This window comes from Pteropus medius, unplaced genomic scaffold, assembly GCF_902729225.1.
Source record: "Pteropus medius unplaced genomic scaffold, Ma_sr-lr_union100, whole genome shotgun sequence".
NCBI classification, from domain to species: domain Eukaryota; kingdom Metazoa; phylum Chordata; class Mammalia; order Chiroptera; family Pteropodidae; genus Pteropus; species Pteropus medius.
Genome location: NW_024344374.1, coordinates 4,291,268 through 4,308,701, shown reverse-complemented (window position 1 = coordinate 4,308,701; position 17,434 = coordinate 4,291,268). Strand labels below are relative to the sequence as shown.

Here is a 17,434-nt window from a genome sequence, read left to right as displayed (position 1 = left end):
CCAGAGCCTGTCTGCCACCTCTAAGTCAGGCGAAGGGTCTGCTGATAGAGGATCCAAACTGGCTTGTCAAAAGGGACTCTCCACCCCTGCAAAAGTTCTTTTCCCAGCCTGTACCTTGAGTTCCTCCTAAATTAAGAGCCATTTTAGAAAGACGTCAGAAAAGATTTGGAATGACCTGTAGAGAAATTTTGGCAGACCTCCCTCATCTGCCATGTGCAGAACTGCGTTATTCCCCCTCTCCATGCCCCCCTGTTCTTCTTCTTATATTCGTTATACCTGGATAGTGAGCCCTGAACCAAAATAGACTCAGGTGGGGAGCAGGTTGAATATAGGACCAGTTGAGTGTTGGTAGCCCTATATATTCAGGGCACCTTGTCCTATTAGCAGCTGCAGGAGAAGCTCAGGACACCATATGGATTTGGGTAAATTATGAATTGTTTCAGGTCGTAGTTAGTGGTACAATCTGAGACTAGAGCACGGGTCTCTTGTTTCCTCCTAGCCCAGTTCTTTCTGCCACACCCTGCTGTTCAAGCTTCACTCTAACTAGTTCCATCCCAGTAGGAAACCTGCTAATGAGTCATTGGCACCGTGAAAATAAGTGTTACATAGGGTCAATAGCTCTGGATCGTAATAGGAAAAAATATATCCAGAAGATGGATTGTTATGGGCTAGGAGGAAGAGTGCCAGAATGGTGATTTTTTAAAAAATTATATTTGCTAACAACTACCAAATCGGTGTTAAAAAAAAAAAAAAAAACTGGGAAGAAAACCATCCACAGTTTCTCTATTCAAAAAGCTATTTTAGTTTTGGCATATTTTCTGTTTTATCAAGCAGCCCATGTATAACATGTATGTATTTTTATGTAGTTGGAATTATAGCTGCTTCTTCCGTTGTAGTCTATTTATCTAATGTTGTCCTACGAATTTTCCTTATTTCTATCTCATCTTTATAATTATCCTTCATAACGGCCAAACAGTGTTCCGAAGTTTTGGTGGCCCCAGTTCTGTGTCCTTGTGATTGGAGTTCAGTTGTTTCTTTTTGCCCACCCTCCCCTCTTATTTCTTCGATAATGCTATAGAGAACATCACTGCACACCGAGCCGTCTGTTTTCTGTCAAATGGTTGCCTTCAGAGAAGTATTTTCAGAAGAGGAAGAGTCTGAAGGAAAGAGGCGGAAATCTAGTGACATAGTTTTGATTTTTGTTTATACTTTTTGTCTCTGTTGTTTTGTATAACATATACAGAACTACAAAAAAAAAAAAAAGTACTGTATAATGAATTACTAGAAGGCGGACGCCCTGGTACCACCACCCAGGTCCAGATCTGGAACCCTGCCCACCAGCCAGAAGTCTACCCTGAGACCCTCCCAGTCCCGTGCCCTCCCGGCCCCAGGAGCAGCAACTACCCAGGCTTTATCATAACCGCTTCTCGACTGTCTTCCCAAGTGTGCATCCCTGAACATCGCAGTTTAGTTTTTCTTTTTTTTTAAAAAAAGTCTTTTAAATCCCTTTTAATCTGTAGGTGTCCCCTCCATCTCTTCTCTTCCCTATATTCTGTTTGTTGAAGAAATTGGGTCATGTGTCCTGAGGAGTTTTTAGAATTTCCCACAGGCTGGATCTCGCTCTCTCTGATTGCAGCCCCAGGTAGTTTAGAACATTCCTCTGCATTTCTTGCAGTCAGGCAGTTGGATCTAGTGCTTGAATCAGCCCATTGATGCTTGAGGAGAGAGAGGCATGGGGAGCCAGATTCTGTCATGGATGGTAGAGTGTTTTTCATCAAGAAGTGCATGACGTTGGGTTGTCCCCTGTTGCAAGGCTGGCAGCCACTGCTGCCCAATACTTAAAGCCTACCATTCAGGAGAAGTTGCACATTCATGATACTGCAGTCCTATTATCCCTTCTTCATTTATTTGTTGGAACACTTCTATAAAGGAAAGCTCTGCTCCTTTGCTGTTTTTTTGTTTGTTTGTTTGTTTTGTTTTTTGCTTGGTTGAAATTCACGTACCATACAATTCATCTATCTGAAATGGTACAAATCCAGTGATAACCCTGCTCACTTAGCTGTCACCACACAAACTCTACATCCCTAAGCAACCACTACTCCAATTTCTATCTCTAGATTGACTTATTCTTCACATTTCATATGATATGTGGTCTTTTGTAACTGGCTTTTTTCACTTAGTGTAATGTTTTCAAGGTCCATCCATGTTCTAGCATGTGTGTCAGAACTTCATTCCTTTTAATGGCCAAATAATAGTTTGTTTTATAGATAAGACCACAGTTTATTCATTCATCAATTGATAGACGTTTGGGTTGCTTTCACTTTGGGCCTATTATGAATAATGCTGCTGCGAACGTTTTTGTACAGCTTCTGTGTGAACATGATGTTTTCATGTTTCTCGAATATATCTCTACCTAGGAATGGAATTGCTGGGTCAAATGGTAACTATGTTTACCTGTTGGAGAAACTGTTAGGCTGTTTCCCAAAGTGGCTGCACAATTTACATTCTCATCAGAAGCATATGAGGGTTCCAATTTCTCCAACATTTGTCATTATCAGTCTTTTTTATTATAGCCATCCTAATGTGTGTGAAGTGGTATCTGATTGTGGTTTTGATTTTCATTTCCCTAATGAGTAATGATGTTGGGTGTCTTTTCATGTGCTAATTGGGCTTATGGAGAACTATCTATCTGTCAATCTGTCTCCTTTGTTTATTTTTAATTGAATATTTGCCTTTTTATTATTGAGTAGTGGTTCTTTATATATTCTGGATAGAAATCCCTTATCAGATATATGATTTGCAAAAAAATTTTTTCTATTCTGAGTTGTCTTTGTACTTTCTTAATGTCTTGGTGTCCTTCGAAGCACAAGTTTTACATTTTGATGCTATCCAGTTCATTTTTTCTTTTGTAGCTTGTGCTTTTGGTGTCATATGTAAGAAACCATTGCCTAATCGAAGGCCAAGAAAATTTGTGCCTATGTTTTATCCTGAGAGTTTCATACTTTCAGCCTTACACTAGTCTTTGATCCATTTTGAGTTAATTTTTGTATATGCTGTCATCTACTCTTTGATTACCCAGTGCTACAGCTAAAGGCAAGATCAATGCTTGATTTTTTTTGCCCTTCTTTATTTACCAGTTTTCACAGTAAGGTGTTGGTTCCTATGAAGTTGCTGTTTGGCGTTTTTTATTTTTGTTTTGTGTCTTTGGGACCGCTTAGATCTAAGCCCGAGTTCGTATTATAGTAAAGCTAATTAAACATACACATATGCAATATGCAAAGAAAAGTGATTTTGTTTTGTTTTTAAAAATTTTTTTGTTGCTTATTCAGCTATCACATCTTAAATTTTCTTCTATCCAATTGCCTTCTAGAAACATGCCAAAGGCCAGGATTTGTTTGATCAGATCGTGTACCACTTGGACCTTGTGGAAACAGATTACTTTGGCCTCCAGTTCCTTGACTCTGCCCAGGTCACGGTATGTATTCCTTTGATTCATTTCAGGACAGATTGGCTTTTCATGTTAATCGCAGATCCACAGTTGCTAGAAATTGGTAGAGGAACATAGAAGTACAGCTGTGATGTTGTTGCCGTAACGAGCATTGGGATGGTGATGAGGGTGCCTGCCCGTGTGCAGTGCATCCACGATGCCCCACCTTTGAGGTGGGCGACAGCCAGGAGAGGAAGAACGTTTATGTCGTACATGGGGATGCGTTAGGGAAGCATTCCCATGCATAAGGATGCAATATGGGCACATTTCTAGAGTAGGTAGAAATCATTATAGAAATCCTTTCAGTGGAGCTGCTTTTATTTTTAACCAGCAGAAGAGGCTTCACCACCATCTTCTTGTGAAGTAGTGCTGGGCGTAGAGAGCAGGCGCTTTGAGCACGGCTGAATCCCAGCCAGGCTTGGGGTGGGGTGGGCGGTCGGAGCTGGTCTTGGCATTGCTTGAGAACCATCTTGCAGGCTCCAGGAGGTTGTGTTAGGTCAGCAAAGACTTCCCTTGCTTTGCCTGAGACGGGACTTTTCCTAGTGTTGATGCTAGAGTGAGTGAACTTTATGCAGCTCAGAATCAGTCATTTAGAAAGCAGGAATAACTTCAGAGTCTCCCTCCCCAACCAAATCTAGTTTTGGTTTTCAAAGGTGATTTATTCAACAGTCTAAAAATATTTACTGCGTGCCTCTTATGCACTGGGCCCCATTCTAAGCACTGTGGATAAAGCGATGAGCACATATTATAACAGGTAGTAATAAATGTTAGGAAATATACAGCAGACTAAAGGGGAAGACAGAGGCAGAGGCAGTGCTGTTTTAGACAGTGAAAGGGTGGGTTCCCTGCTAGGAGATGCTTGAGCTAGAGACCTGGAGCTCCTTCACACATTCTTAAGCCTTTCTACCTGAAAGACACTTTTTAGATACTTCCTGGGGGTGTGGGGTGAGGGGGCTGGGGGTGCGTGGGCAGCGGGCATGTGACTGTTGTAAGGTGAAGATGCTCAAAATCAATGCCTGGGAGTTGAGCCTGTTTGAGAATGTTAGTGCGATGTCGAGTCCTCAGATGACATGGTAGAATCGGGACTTGAATACATCCTGGTTATAGTGCCTCCTGGGTGGACCCTGCCCCTGCTCCCAAAGGATGCCACCTCTTCACCTTCAGGACTTCCTGTCCGCTGACAGCCCATCCCCTCACCCCCGCCCCACCCTCCATGTTGCTTTGAACACTTCAGCCACCTCCTCGAGTTAATGGTCCCCATCCCTTCTCCATCTCCCAGCTGCAGACTCTTAACTCCGATTTGCCAGGGCCCTGGGGAGGGGCAGACCAGCTCTTCTCTTTCCATCTCCCTGTCTAATTCTGCTTTCTTTGAGGTGGGGCCCCTCAGTGCCCTGTCCTCTGACCTCAGCACTGTCTTACTCCGTCAAGGCCTCTGGCAACCTCAAAAAGTTGCTGATCCTTAACAATATTCTGGACACTGTTTTCTCTCATTAAAGCTTCATCTGACCACACCTCACCCAGATTCACTGTGGGTCCTCTTAGACACCTCTTCACTCCAAGATCCGGAATTCTGTTAGTCCCCATTCCACGATAACTTGCCTTGATTCCATTTTTTACAGTCCCTCTAATCTGGGCTTGGCCCATAACGCTCTCCCCCTGTCTTATCCCGCCGTTTCCCAGCCTCTCCCTGCCTTAGCCTTCCTCCTGACTTGGCAAAGCCTCAGCTTTCTCACCTGTGTCTTCACTTGCCCTTTGATTCTCCTGCCCCCATGACTGTCCCCTGGCCTCCCCTTGACACTCAGGCCCATCTGTTTCCTCTGCTGCTTCCAGGCTGCCAAGCATTGCTGGAGAGTCACAGGCTGTGCCTGTTGGCACCAGCACAGATCCCAGGTTCAGCAAAGTCCAAGCCCCCAAGCTGCTCTGGGAGCCTTGTTAGCCTCTAATGGACTTTTAAGTACCCCATGGTCCCTCTTCTGAATCTTGATCATAGACTTGTCATCCAGTCCCCACATTGTTCTCGCAGTTGGCCTCACCTCCTGCTTAGTTAGAAGACCGAGGTCACGTAGCTAAAGCTCGTTTTGTTTTCCCCTTGAGACAAAACAGCGAGTGCCGTTTTGGGAGGGAGTATGCCTGTTTCTCCAACATTTCCTCCTTGTACGTGCATCAGCAGTTCCATTTCCAGTTGCTCCCTGAATGCCGAATTTAGGGCGCTCCTTTCTGTCCCCAGCATCTGACACTTGTCGGCCCTCCTCTTCCCTGAAACTCTTCTCCAGTCTGCCTTCTCCTGTGTATCTGAACCTGTGTAATACTTATGCGATATTTTTGATTTCAGAATTTCGACTTCAGCCCTGGACTGGGAGTCAGAACTGGCTGGCTCTGCCCTTGACTGGGCTTTGGATAAGCCATCTTTTCTTCCTCGGTCTCATCTGTAAAATGGGGTTCTTGGACCTGTTCTCCCAAGAGCTCTTCCAGTTCTAATGTTCAGTGATTCTGAGTCTAAAGGAGGAGGTAGACGTGTCTCCCTCACCTATCTTTTCTACTTAAAAAGGAGATCTCTGTCATTTCTGTCATTACAGCCAGGCACTTGTTGCCCTAGTGGCATGTCCTCATCCCTAGGTGACCCTGTTCCGGCCATTCAGGTTCCCAGAAAGCCAAAGATGTGACTCCACTATGAAAGACTTTGCTGTGAACCTCTGCTCACTTGGCTGCCAGGCTGTCCCGTTCGCTGGCGCCCTGTCACTGTGAGGCAGGAGGGATGTTCACGGCAGGATCCAGGCATCCTTCCCAGGCCAGTCACCTGCAGATGCTCACAGTCTGCAAGCTCTAACGCCTTTCCAGCATCCAGCTCTGTGAACATGACGTGCTTTCCTGACCCACAGAAGCAAGTGCAGGGTCCTCATCTGCCTGACTCTGAGGATCCAGGAGAGATGCAGTGGCGGCAGATCTCAGGAACCTTCTGCTCATCCGTGTGATTTAAAGCTGGGCTCCTTATAGGCTGGATGCTGATCATGCCCACATTTACCTCCGTGCCTTTGCTTGTGCTGGTTCCCCTTCTGGAATACCCTTTCCCACTCCATTTCAACTTCTGGCCATGCTTTAAAATCATCTCAGGTGGTTTAAAAAAAAGACCATCTCAGGTGACACTCTGTCATGCAGCACGTCCTGAGCTCTCAAAGCGTTTTTCCTCCTTCGTGTAAACCTTTGAGCTTATTTTTCCTTCTGTGGCAGCTTGCTCATTTGCCCTGGGGTTCATTATTTGTGTATAGAAACAAAACCTTTCTGATTAGACCATCAGACTGAGGACTTCCTCTTCTTAATTCGGTAACTTAGTCTTTAGCCACAGAAAGGACGTTAGGAGCCATCTGTCAAACTTTTTCATCTTCTAGATGATGGACCCAAAGCCTTAGACCTTGGCAAGTCTCTTAGTGAGTAGCACAGCTCAACTCAAACCCAGTTTTTACGATTTCAGGTTTAACTGCTCTTTTCAACATACTATGCTCTCGAGCCTTATGTTTCCTCGCTGTTCACTAGAGGTGATGACATCTATTTCAGGGAAATTGAAGGGCTCCGTGAGTTAAGAGAGGAGAAAGGGTTTTGTAATCTGACATGGATGTGAGTCTCCCTCCCCTAGCTGGGCAGGCTGAAGTGGGGACGGGAAGTCATCACAGTGCCCAGAGGTGACATGCTGAGAAGGTTAGCCGGAACTTGCTAAGCTACTTTGCCTATGGGAAAAACCTTAGTAAAAGCCAGAGCCCTTTGGGAGGGTTCTCTGCGATAGTTTCTGGGATATCATTGATTTTCTGAGGGCCTAGTACAATGGGATTGGTGGCAGGAGACTGAATGTTGTGGCACATGTGTTTCTGGGGAGAGTGGGGTAAAGGAGGGGACCTCGAGGGCACAGTCCACTTGGCCATTGGCTTATTACTTCATAATCGAGGCTCCCGCAAGGTTTGACACCCTCAGCCAGCCCCTGACATGCACATCAGAGGGCTGGCAGGGGAGGGCTCTTGGCACAGCTCTCGTCGAAACCAACTTCTATCTCAGCTTCCTGCAAAGCGCCAAGCCTGGTTTCCATAGTGCCCTGCCCAGACCTGAAGCAAGGCCAAAGTCTATTGGCATCGCCTATTTTTAGCAGTTGGGGCCAGGGCCTCCCGTTTCCTTTTCCACGTCAAAGCCGGAAGACCACCACTTTTGCACAGCTCTAAGCAGGGACATGGCTTCTACTATTATGTGCCAAAGCTTTTTTTTGGGACCAGGGGCTCTGGCCTGCACCCACCCGGCTTCCTCACTGCCTGGTCAGATAGCTGCTGTTTACTGAGCCAGGCATAGCGCAGTGAAGGTTTTTCATAACTCATGTTTCACATTCATCACTGATCCGTAAAGCTGGCCAGAGAGCAGACCCATTTTACAAATGTTGAAGCTGAGACTCAGAGATATTAGGAACCTTGTAAAGGTTAAAGTAAGCGACAGAGTTAGCATTCAGAACCTGGTCTCATTCCAAAGCCCAGGACTTTCCACTGGTTTCATTGCATGTGGTAATGTGACACATACGCAGTGAAAGAACATTCAGTCAGTAGCTGTTCAGCATACTTTGGCTTGGAGCTTACTCAGTACCCAGCTTTGTGATGCAGAAGCGAGCTGGACACTGTCCCTGCCTGCCACATTCTGGTGGGGGAGCCAGACAAGTGGTCCTTGGAATAGAGTGGGTCCAGCCCTCCACTTGGGGACCCTGGAGGAGGACTGCCTAAGTATCCTGGATGAGATGAAGAATGTATCAGGGGAAGGGCGAACATGGGGTGCGTCACCGAGGAGGAGAGGACCCTGCCAGGTAGAGGAGCGGCAGGGATTTGGGGCAGGGGTCATCACAACCCCACCAAGCAGGAGCCTCCCTCCCCATCTCTGGGGCAGGTATTCTAGAGGGTGGGTGGGGCCATTGTAAGTTCATTCCTAAGCCCCTCTGAAAAGGGAGCATTTTATAGTGATACGTTTTACAGCAGGGAATCCAGAAAAGGTGATTTTGGCTTTTCTCTCAAGACTTGTGAGATGTTTTCCTTCTGGTCTTTGCAGTGTGGAATCAGGTAGATGGATGATAAGAAACCTAGGGCTGCAAGGTGAGGGTGGCACAGTCATGGGGGCTGCAAGTGAGGCTGAGTGCCAGAGGGACTATCGAGGCTTCACCCCGATGATTGCCTGGGATGTTATCACCTTTGCCACTTGTGCGGACACTCCTGAGTGTTCTTACCATTTCAGATGTGTCTGGAGGGGAAGTAGGAGAGTGTAAACACTAATAGTGGGATGTGTCACCATAAGAGAAAAAATTTAAAACCCTTCCTCCTATTGAGATGGTTCATTGCAGTTTCCACAGACACTCAGCTGAGTCTTCAGACAGGGTGTGAGGGGTTAGCTCAATGCACAGATGAGGAAACAGGCTCAGGGGGGGCCTTGCTCATGGCCATACACCAGGTGAGTGGCAGAGCGGGGACTTAAACTCTCATCTTCTGTCTCCTTACATTTTAGTATAAAGAAGTATGAAATAGCTCAAGAAATACCTCGGGCCACCTAGCCACCTGTTTCTGAATGTTGGCGGGGCAAGTGTTTTCCTGCCCATGTGCAAATATTGGTGCTGAATGGGAAAGAGGGGGCCTGTCGATAAAGGGGCCTCTGCACTTGTTATAGATGAATCCCGAGGGAAACCTCAAGTAGCTGGTATAAATGGATTTTAGGGCTTCATTCTGACAACAGCGGAGGAGAGAACCCCACAGAGAAGGGATCTCAACCAGTGAGCAGAGAAGGCACTTCAACCAGTGTGGTGTGGGGACCCAGAGTGTCAGACACTCGACACAGCCAGTGTTAGAATCCTGCCTCCTCCTCATGCGTGGTCCTGGGCACGTCATGCGCCCTCTCCATGGCCACTTTCATCTGCACTGAGGCCTGAGAAAGTGATGCCTATGAAATGGTCCAGTGTATGTTTTTTTCTAACACCACCAAACAATTAATTCTGATACCGTCTACCTAGAGATAGCTTCAGATCCCACAGGTTAAGGGCTCAGTCTCATAAGACACCTCCCAAGTCACACATATACTTCTCATGTCAGTTGTAAGATTTTAGACAGTGACATTCTACAGCCAGCCTTATGTGTGTCATAGTTCCAGAACTGATGTACTGGTAGAACAGATGGGCTTTGCCAGATCATCTCACATCTTGATTTATGAGAAGGGTTTGCCAAATGGACTTGGATGAGAAATTCAGATCGGAAACCACCTTTCTAACACCCGTTAGATGATTTGAGTTAAATGTCTCGCCCTCCGAACTCAGAATGCACCTCTCTGTTTCCAGTGTCTGCTTTAATGGTCTGTTAAGAGAGCTAGAACCATTTGCCTTGGCCTTTGCTGACAGGCAGCCTGGCTATATTTAGACAGGATGCAGGTGAACATCCAAGACAGGTCCTACTGCTACAAGCCTCCAATGAGTGTAGGCTATGATGTACTAAATGCCATGTGGGGCCTTAGTGCCCGAGTATTTATGAGATGTTCTTGTGGGATAAACTACGAGTGAGCAGAATCTGGTCAGCTCCTGCGGCTAAGGAGAAAGTTAGGTCATTTTGAACTGATTGGATACAAAATAGGTTTTATGATCTCTCCTTTTAGGATGGTAACTGGTTTTCTTACTGCCGCCGATGCTGGCTAGCAAACCTGATCTGGACCTGACAGAGTCAAAGAGCTTTTAAAATGGAGCTGTTTCTGGTTCCTTTGTCAGCTTAGCCAGCCCCAGCCTTTTCACAGCCCTCCATCCTGGCAGGTCCTGCTCTGGGCAGGGCTCTGGGGCTGGTTGCTGGGCAGGAAGGATGGAGGCCAGCCTACATGGATAAGGAAGCTTCTTTAGAAGTATGGCCAGAGGGAAAAAGCAGTCTGCTGTCCATAGGAACATCTAGCCATGCATGATCTGTCTGTGAGTTAACACAGGCCATAGACATTTGGCTAATAAACCCTGAAATCATTTGAAATTTTACGGAGCTCAAATGACAGTTTTAAGAAGGGGTTGTAGATGTTTCAAGATTCCCAAGATCATTAGGTGTTTTTTCTAACACCACCTGGGTAGGAGAGGATGTAGGAAAATTTCAGCACTAAATATTTAATGGGTACACTGAGCTAATGCTCTGAGATTCTGTTTAATGGATCTTGGCCGGGACCTGGGTATTCGTGAGTGTAATGCTCAGCCAGGGTTGAAGACCGCTGCTAAGGAGAAAACACAGATTGGACTTGGATACCTGATGAGAGCTTGAGAATAGAGGGAGAGGAATGGTGGTTTTAAACTTGTTCTATTCAAAATATGATAAGGAGACTTGAGGCAGGAAAAAAATGAGAAAAGATCCTTGAAACTATGAGCCTCTGGGGCTAATGAGCTTAGAAAGCTTGTGGCAGGGAGAACTTTCTTTGCCTGGTAATGGTGAATTCATTTGAAAGTGAGGAGAAAAACAGGTTTAGTCATAGCCATTAGCATGATACTTATTTTGTCAGGAAAGTACGGATTAGAGTATTTTCATCAAGTCTGTATCTGTTCTCTTCCCAGGGACTAAGGTCCAGCATTTTCAGCCTGGTCGAGAGCAGCAGTGAGACCTAATTCTAATGAGACAAATGGATGATCAAAAACTGCCTAATAGGCAAACGATGAGTGAATGAATAAATGGAAGTGCTAACCTTGCCCACCCCTATGAAAATAATATTCTCATTAAGAGTAAAAAATTAGGCAGCAAAGTAAAAAAGAAAAAAGTAAACAGTAAAAGCGAATATCCAAAAATAACCTCTCTAAATCCTTTTGTACATATCTTGTTGGAAAATAATAATTTTGTATAAAGGGGATCCTACCTGATTTTTTTTTTTTTCCATCTGAATTGTATTGTGGCTCTCTTGCCACATCAATAAATATAGGCCCACATCAATTTTAAAGGCTGAATAGTATTTCATGATATGGATGAGCCATTTTTTGATCTATCTTTGTCGATGGGGATTTAGGTCATTTCTAATTCAAAGCTATTATCAGAGAAAGCATCCCATACATGCGTACATGCTGAGATATGCATCCAGCTGTGGTGATCTACTTCTCTTATGACACAGCTGCTTAGCCAGGGAGCGGTGATGACAAAAGCCCACGTTCTCCCACTGCACAGCTCACAGCTTATTGTATTATACATCATCTGTTACTTGCTTTGTATTTCCTTATCCCCCTCCACCCACGCAGTAATAATGGGCTCTATGGTGAGGGGTAAAGTACACTGTACTAATTTAGTCCTGTCCTTTCTCATTGTTAGAATGTGCCGAGTTTGGATTGCCTCTGAGAGTATATTGACAGTCAGCAGAATGGCCTCTGATTCTGAACAGCTAGTGAGAAACCCACTCTGGCTGTGTCGTCCCAGCCGTTACTCTAACAGTGACGTTCCAACATGTATCCAATTTACGTGAAGTGATGGCGAAAGTTCCTAATTGCCTCATTTTTAAAAAAATTATACTGAGCATCTGTTTATTTCTCAAGAATCTAATAAGGGCCCACTGGGTGCCATGCTCTACGCTCAGCACAGGAAACACGGAAATGATGACGGGCACCAAAGACCCAGTCCTCCGGGGCTGAGGTTCACACGGAAGGGCTCACAGTGTAATGATCCTAAGTGCCCTTTTCCGTAGAAGTGAAGCTGCCGAGGCTCATCAGGACTGTAGCATCAACAACTTTGACATTATAGAGAAACTTTCTCGTATGAGGGAAATGGTTTTATGATTTCCTTGGATGGATAAGACTGAAGTGTTTTTGTTTTTGTTTTTTTCCTGATGAAAACTAGAGGAAGTTGACTTGCCCTCGTTGATCAGAGCAAAAATGTCTCAGGCAAACCCCTGCCTGTCTTTTCATCTTCAGTGTGGGTCATTTTCCTGGCCAAAGAACAGGGGTCATGAGTTTCAGTTTTATAAGTTTAGAGTTTGGGGCAACAGAACTACGAAACCAGTGTGTGATCATTGTGGTTCATAGTCTTTACTAGACTAATACAGACTTGGAATAATTGGAGAAGACTGATTATGACTTGAGAAACTCAGAAGAGGCAATGGTGGCTCCACTGACTAGAAGGGACTTTACGGACCAATTACTTAAAGGGTTTTAAGTTCTTTCAGGCTCCTCTTTAAAAGCTTATCGAAGCTATGGGCCCTCTCCCCAAAAGAAAATGCACTTACGTGCATAAGCACAGATTTTTTTATATATATATAGATCATCTCGAGCAGTTTGCAGATTCCCCAGCCTAATAACTCATGATCTGGTCTCATATCTAGTTTTATAGGTAGAGTTCTTGGGGTTTATGGAGGAGGATAACTCTGAGGTCTGTATATTCTTGCTGATAAAATATTCTTAAAGAAGCATTTTCTTTCTTTCAGCACTGGCTGGATCATTCCAAACCCATAAAAAAACAGATGAAAAGTAAGTAAGCAGAATTTAGCCTACTCATTTATTTCTTTTATCGGAAAGTAAACTCCTTTGCCAATGTTTTGAGGTGTTCGTTTTTCATTACTACTTAGTAGCATTTTTTAAATAGAGTCAATTTTAAGTGGATGATTTTTAATTTCTTAAGGCTGGCCAAGTGTCAGAGTTTAAAATTTGAACAAGAGTTTTTAGTAGATGTTAAAAAACAGACTATGCTCTCATTTGAAATCAGACACACCTGCCAATGAGAACTGATTAATCCGCTATTCAGAAACATGGCTTTATACTTATTACATTCACTTTCTAATCAATAATAAAGTGGACTCAGAGAATGGGGGAGCAGGAGGGATCTTTGACAGTTGGGTCCAGCTCTGATTTTATAGGTATAGTAAACCACGTTCCTTCACTGTGCATGTGTGTGTGTGTGGTGGGGGCGGGGGGGATAATTTTAAAAAATGTAACACTTTAAGGTATTTTTACTGTGTATTTAGATTACAGAACACTTGGCTATTTATGTGTCATTTTCCTTTAGCTCTCTTAGTATTTTGTAAAAAGTTAGTAACAGTTTGGAGCACCATGGCAATCAGAGGTAAAAGTAAAATGTCAGCTCTTAGTAATTCATCTGGATGATTATGGTTTTCTTCCAGATTGAGATTGTTAGCTAAGCCATCTTTGCCAACACAACCCATTTTAGTTTTCCAAACTAGGATTGAAAATAACTTGCTAGCTTTGTATGAGCTGTTGCGCCCTCCCGTTGTCGTGGTGAATGTGATTATCGGTTTAACGTGTTTTTCCTTTTGTCCATTCTGTGATCTTCAAAATTGGGGAAAAACATCTTCAACTTTCCATCTCCAAATGTTTAGTTGGACCTGCTTATGCTTTGCACTTTCGAGTTAAATATTATTCTTCAGAACCGAACAACCTTCGTGAAGAGTTTACAAGGTAGGACAAAATGCAAAACAAGATATTCCCCCGCCCCTCCACCCCGTAACACTTGCCTGACTTATAATTTGGGTCTTCTAAATTGTGAGTGTGTCTCCCTTTTCATCTGCTGTCTTTATGTTCTGAGCAAGAGTCGTTAGCACTTTGCCTGTGCTTCTCTTTATATTCTTTTGAAAGTCTATGCTTTGCTTAATTTGATCTTTCTCTTAGTGAATCAGAATGAAAAAAATTTTTTCGTCACATTTCTGTTTGGTTGGACCTTGGGTGGTCTGGTTAGTTGTTCTATGGTACTTTTATTTTTGTCTCATATACAAAAGGGGAAGGCAGGTTTTGGAAGAGCATTTCTCAGTCCGAAATTGCCATCTTATTGTTTTAAGAGACTGCAAAATATTCCCGTGATTGTTACAATCTCAAAGTTGTTAGACTCTACGTTATCTTTCAGCCCTACTGAATTTCTTTTGATTGTGTGCCGATATCTATCAGACTTCAGAAGCAGTGTTGAAGCAAGAGAGACTTAAAAACCATTTTAAGTGAGGAGTTTCCCTCCAGTCACCCTTTTATCAGTGAGATTCTCTGCCCAGCCCTGCCTGATGTCCGCAGGACCTCCTTGTCATTGTCTGTTTGATGGATAGTAGTGGTGACATGTAAGCTGCTGGGCGGTCCATGGAGGTGACCACTAGGTTGGAGATGACTGCCTAAATAACACTTTAAAGACTGCTTATCCTCCTTCCCTCCACTGGGCTTCTGTAGGAATTGGAAGTTCTGGCCATGTCAGTACTGTGTCCTCCTTCGTGGGAGTCCTCAGTTTAGTGGTGGTTAAGTCCCTGTCGCAGGCAGGAACATTCTGGAATATACCAGGATCTTCAGCCCCCTCCTTTAATTTCTGGGTCACCCACATCCTCCTATATCCATTCCACAGAGAGTGACTGTCTGCATTATTTTCAAAGTTCAAACAAATTCAATTATCCTAGTGTTCCCCTTCAGAGTCCTTTATGAAACATGCCGCTGCTCGCTATCATCAAAGCCAGTGATTCTTAACCAGGGTGGTGTGAATCAGAAACACCTGGGAAGCTTTTTGAACAAATCAGATTCCTGGGGACCACTCTTATGTGTGAGATTCTGATTCAGTAGGTGTGGAGTGTGACGTGGGCAGCTTTGGTTTTTGCAAAGCACTGTAAGCGGTTCTGATGCCCACATCCACCTGGTAAAAAAAAAAAAAAAAAATCATAATTTATAAGATGATTTTTTTACCAGAGTGAACCACACTTGTGTTATTTGCTGCCTTCTTCCCCCATTATCCCTGTAGCCACCAGCTGCAGTCCAGTTCCGGGATTTGTGTGTGTATGTGCTTGCACATGTACAGTTTTTTTAGAAAGAGTCTGTGGTTAAACTGCATCAGAAAAAAAAAGTGGTAATTAAGCTGTTGCTAACTACAATCAGCTATAAACTCTGCAACCTTTCTGGACTCCCTGGTGGGGCTGGCTAGCCAGGTCCCGTGGCTGCACCTGCCCCGTCCAGTCGGACACATTGCATGCCTGTGTGTGATGTGTGAGCGCCGTGTGCTGTGCTTGTTCTCTTCTGGAGCAGTGAGGGGGTTGTGGAGGCCATTACTGGACTGTGCTGTGTTCCATGTTCCATCCTCCAAGTATCTTGCAAGTTCCGTACATACACTCACCTTCCTAGCTAGGTTCTGGGACGCCTTCCCAGAGATTCAGGAGGAGATGCTTCCACCAAAGTTCTCATTTGCGTTGGACTCCCTTCTTACAATTCTGGGCTGCGTGTGGGGCGGGGTTCATGATGGGAAGATGGGGATTGGAAGTGGCTGGAAAAGAGTTACCCTCTGTTGACTTTTGTATATGTTTGTCAGGTACCTGTTTGTTTTACAACTCAGGCATGACATTCTTTCAGGAAAGTAAGTACGTTTTTGTTCTCTTAACTGGGAATAATCATAGTATATTTCTAAGTAATTCAGTGTTTTGTTTTTTAACTCTCTTACCCTTGTTCCCTTTTCAAAATTTAAAAAAAAAATACACCAGGCATTGTGAAGTGAGTCTAATACTTGTATCACTGTCATCATCATCTTATTTTAAATGATTACTATATGGCTTGAAGCATTTCCAAGAGCATTTAATATCTTAAGCGATGTGTATTTGGGAATAATTCTCTCCTTGATCACATCACTGCCCCATTCATAATGGCTTTTGTTGTTTTTGCAAGCAAGATACGTTATTAGTATGTATACACTTACAAGTATTTGAATAGTCAGAATGTCTCATTCATTCACCATCTGCATTTAAGTAATGTAAAAAGGTTATGTTCTGATTCTGATAGAAAGAGGTTCAGACATCTCATCTCATTTCCTTTGCTCCAATTAAAAGTGGTTTTTAAATACTAGGCCTTTGGCTACACAATGATTGTTGAGCACAAGAAGCATTGGCACTAAAGTGGTTGATTTCACATGTAATATTAATGTATTTTAAAGATATGAAATTTAACAGTCATAGCTTTTACAGTTGTATCATTTTTCAGCATATGTATTGACTATTTTACATGAAAAACTAGACTGAATCTAAAAAGCAATACCATATATTGAAAAGAATACATTTTGTTTTTGAATATAATCTGAAGGAAATTTAAAATGTGATTTCCAAATTTGCTGTCTCTCAATAGAATATGTGCTATAAAAATCTTAGTGGAAGGTATACCATAGAACAAGTAGATTGTACAGTGGATACATTTGCCTTATTCAACCATGCAGTACAGATCTTTGACCGATGTGTGTATTATGAATGTGTGTATTTTTATCTCTCCCCACCCCTTTCACCATACTGTGCTCCTCATATTAAAGGCTTCTTAACTCTAGTAAATGTCTTCGGTTTGGAAAAATATTAATAGCAGCATCTTGCATCTGTATAGTGCTTGGCAGTTTACGGGCACTTTAGCCTGATGTACTAACTTCAAAGCAGAATGGTGTTCTGGTCTCAGCACTGCCTCCTGCCAGCTGGATGACCTTGGGCAAGACCCTTGAACACTCAGTTCCTCCTCTCTAAAGGGGATTGGGGGAGCGCTGGAGACACTCATCCTAAGGTTTTGCAAACTCCATGCATTGACCAAATTGGATGATATGTATGAAAAGGCTTTGAAAACTATGAAGTACTATAACAATGTATGTCATTAGTATTTTTCTAACAAAATTTGTAATATTAAGTATGAGTGAGATCCTGATTTGTAGTAGTTATAATACACTTCTATGGCTGTGCCTCAGGTATACTTATTAGAATGCTTGAGTATATCCAGCTGTCCTGGTAATGTTAGATATTGTGTCTGTTCATTTTTATATTATGACCTCATTTCAAAAAAGATTTAAGGCATCTTGAAAAGACCCATGTACTATATAAGATGAAATAAGTTTAAAAATAATGCAAAGAGAAGGCTTTTCATTCTATTTCCCAAACTTCCCCATTTTTGTGAAATTTGGTAAAATTGCTCACAGGGTTAATAGAAATTCTACCTAGATTGGGTTATTGTACCATAAGATGAGAACT

At 43.4% G+C, this 17,434-nt stretch overlaps 1 protein-coding gene across 2 annotated transcripts in view; it reads left to right on the top strand.

The window, feature by feature from the left end:
- EPB41L4B (erythrocyte membrane protein band 4.1 like 4B) overlaps positions 1-17,434 on the top strand; it is a 115,295-nt gene that overhangs the window by 31,390 nt on the left and 66,471 nt on the right. For both annotated transcript variants that reach the window (XM_039870662.1, XM_039870661.1), the window contains exons 2-5: positions 3,371-3,475; positions 12,902-12,944; positions 13,811-13,889; positions 15,757-15,801. In XM_039870662.1, the coding sequence (XP_039726596.1) occupies positions 3,371-3,475; positions 12,902-12,944; positions 13,811-13,889; positions 15,757-15,801 (272 nt within the window). The remainder of the gene's footprint in view (positions 1-3,370; positions 3,476-12,901; positions 12,945-13,810; positions 13,890-15,756; positions 15,802-17,434) is intronic.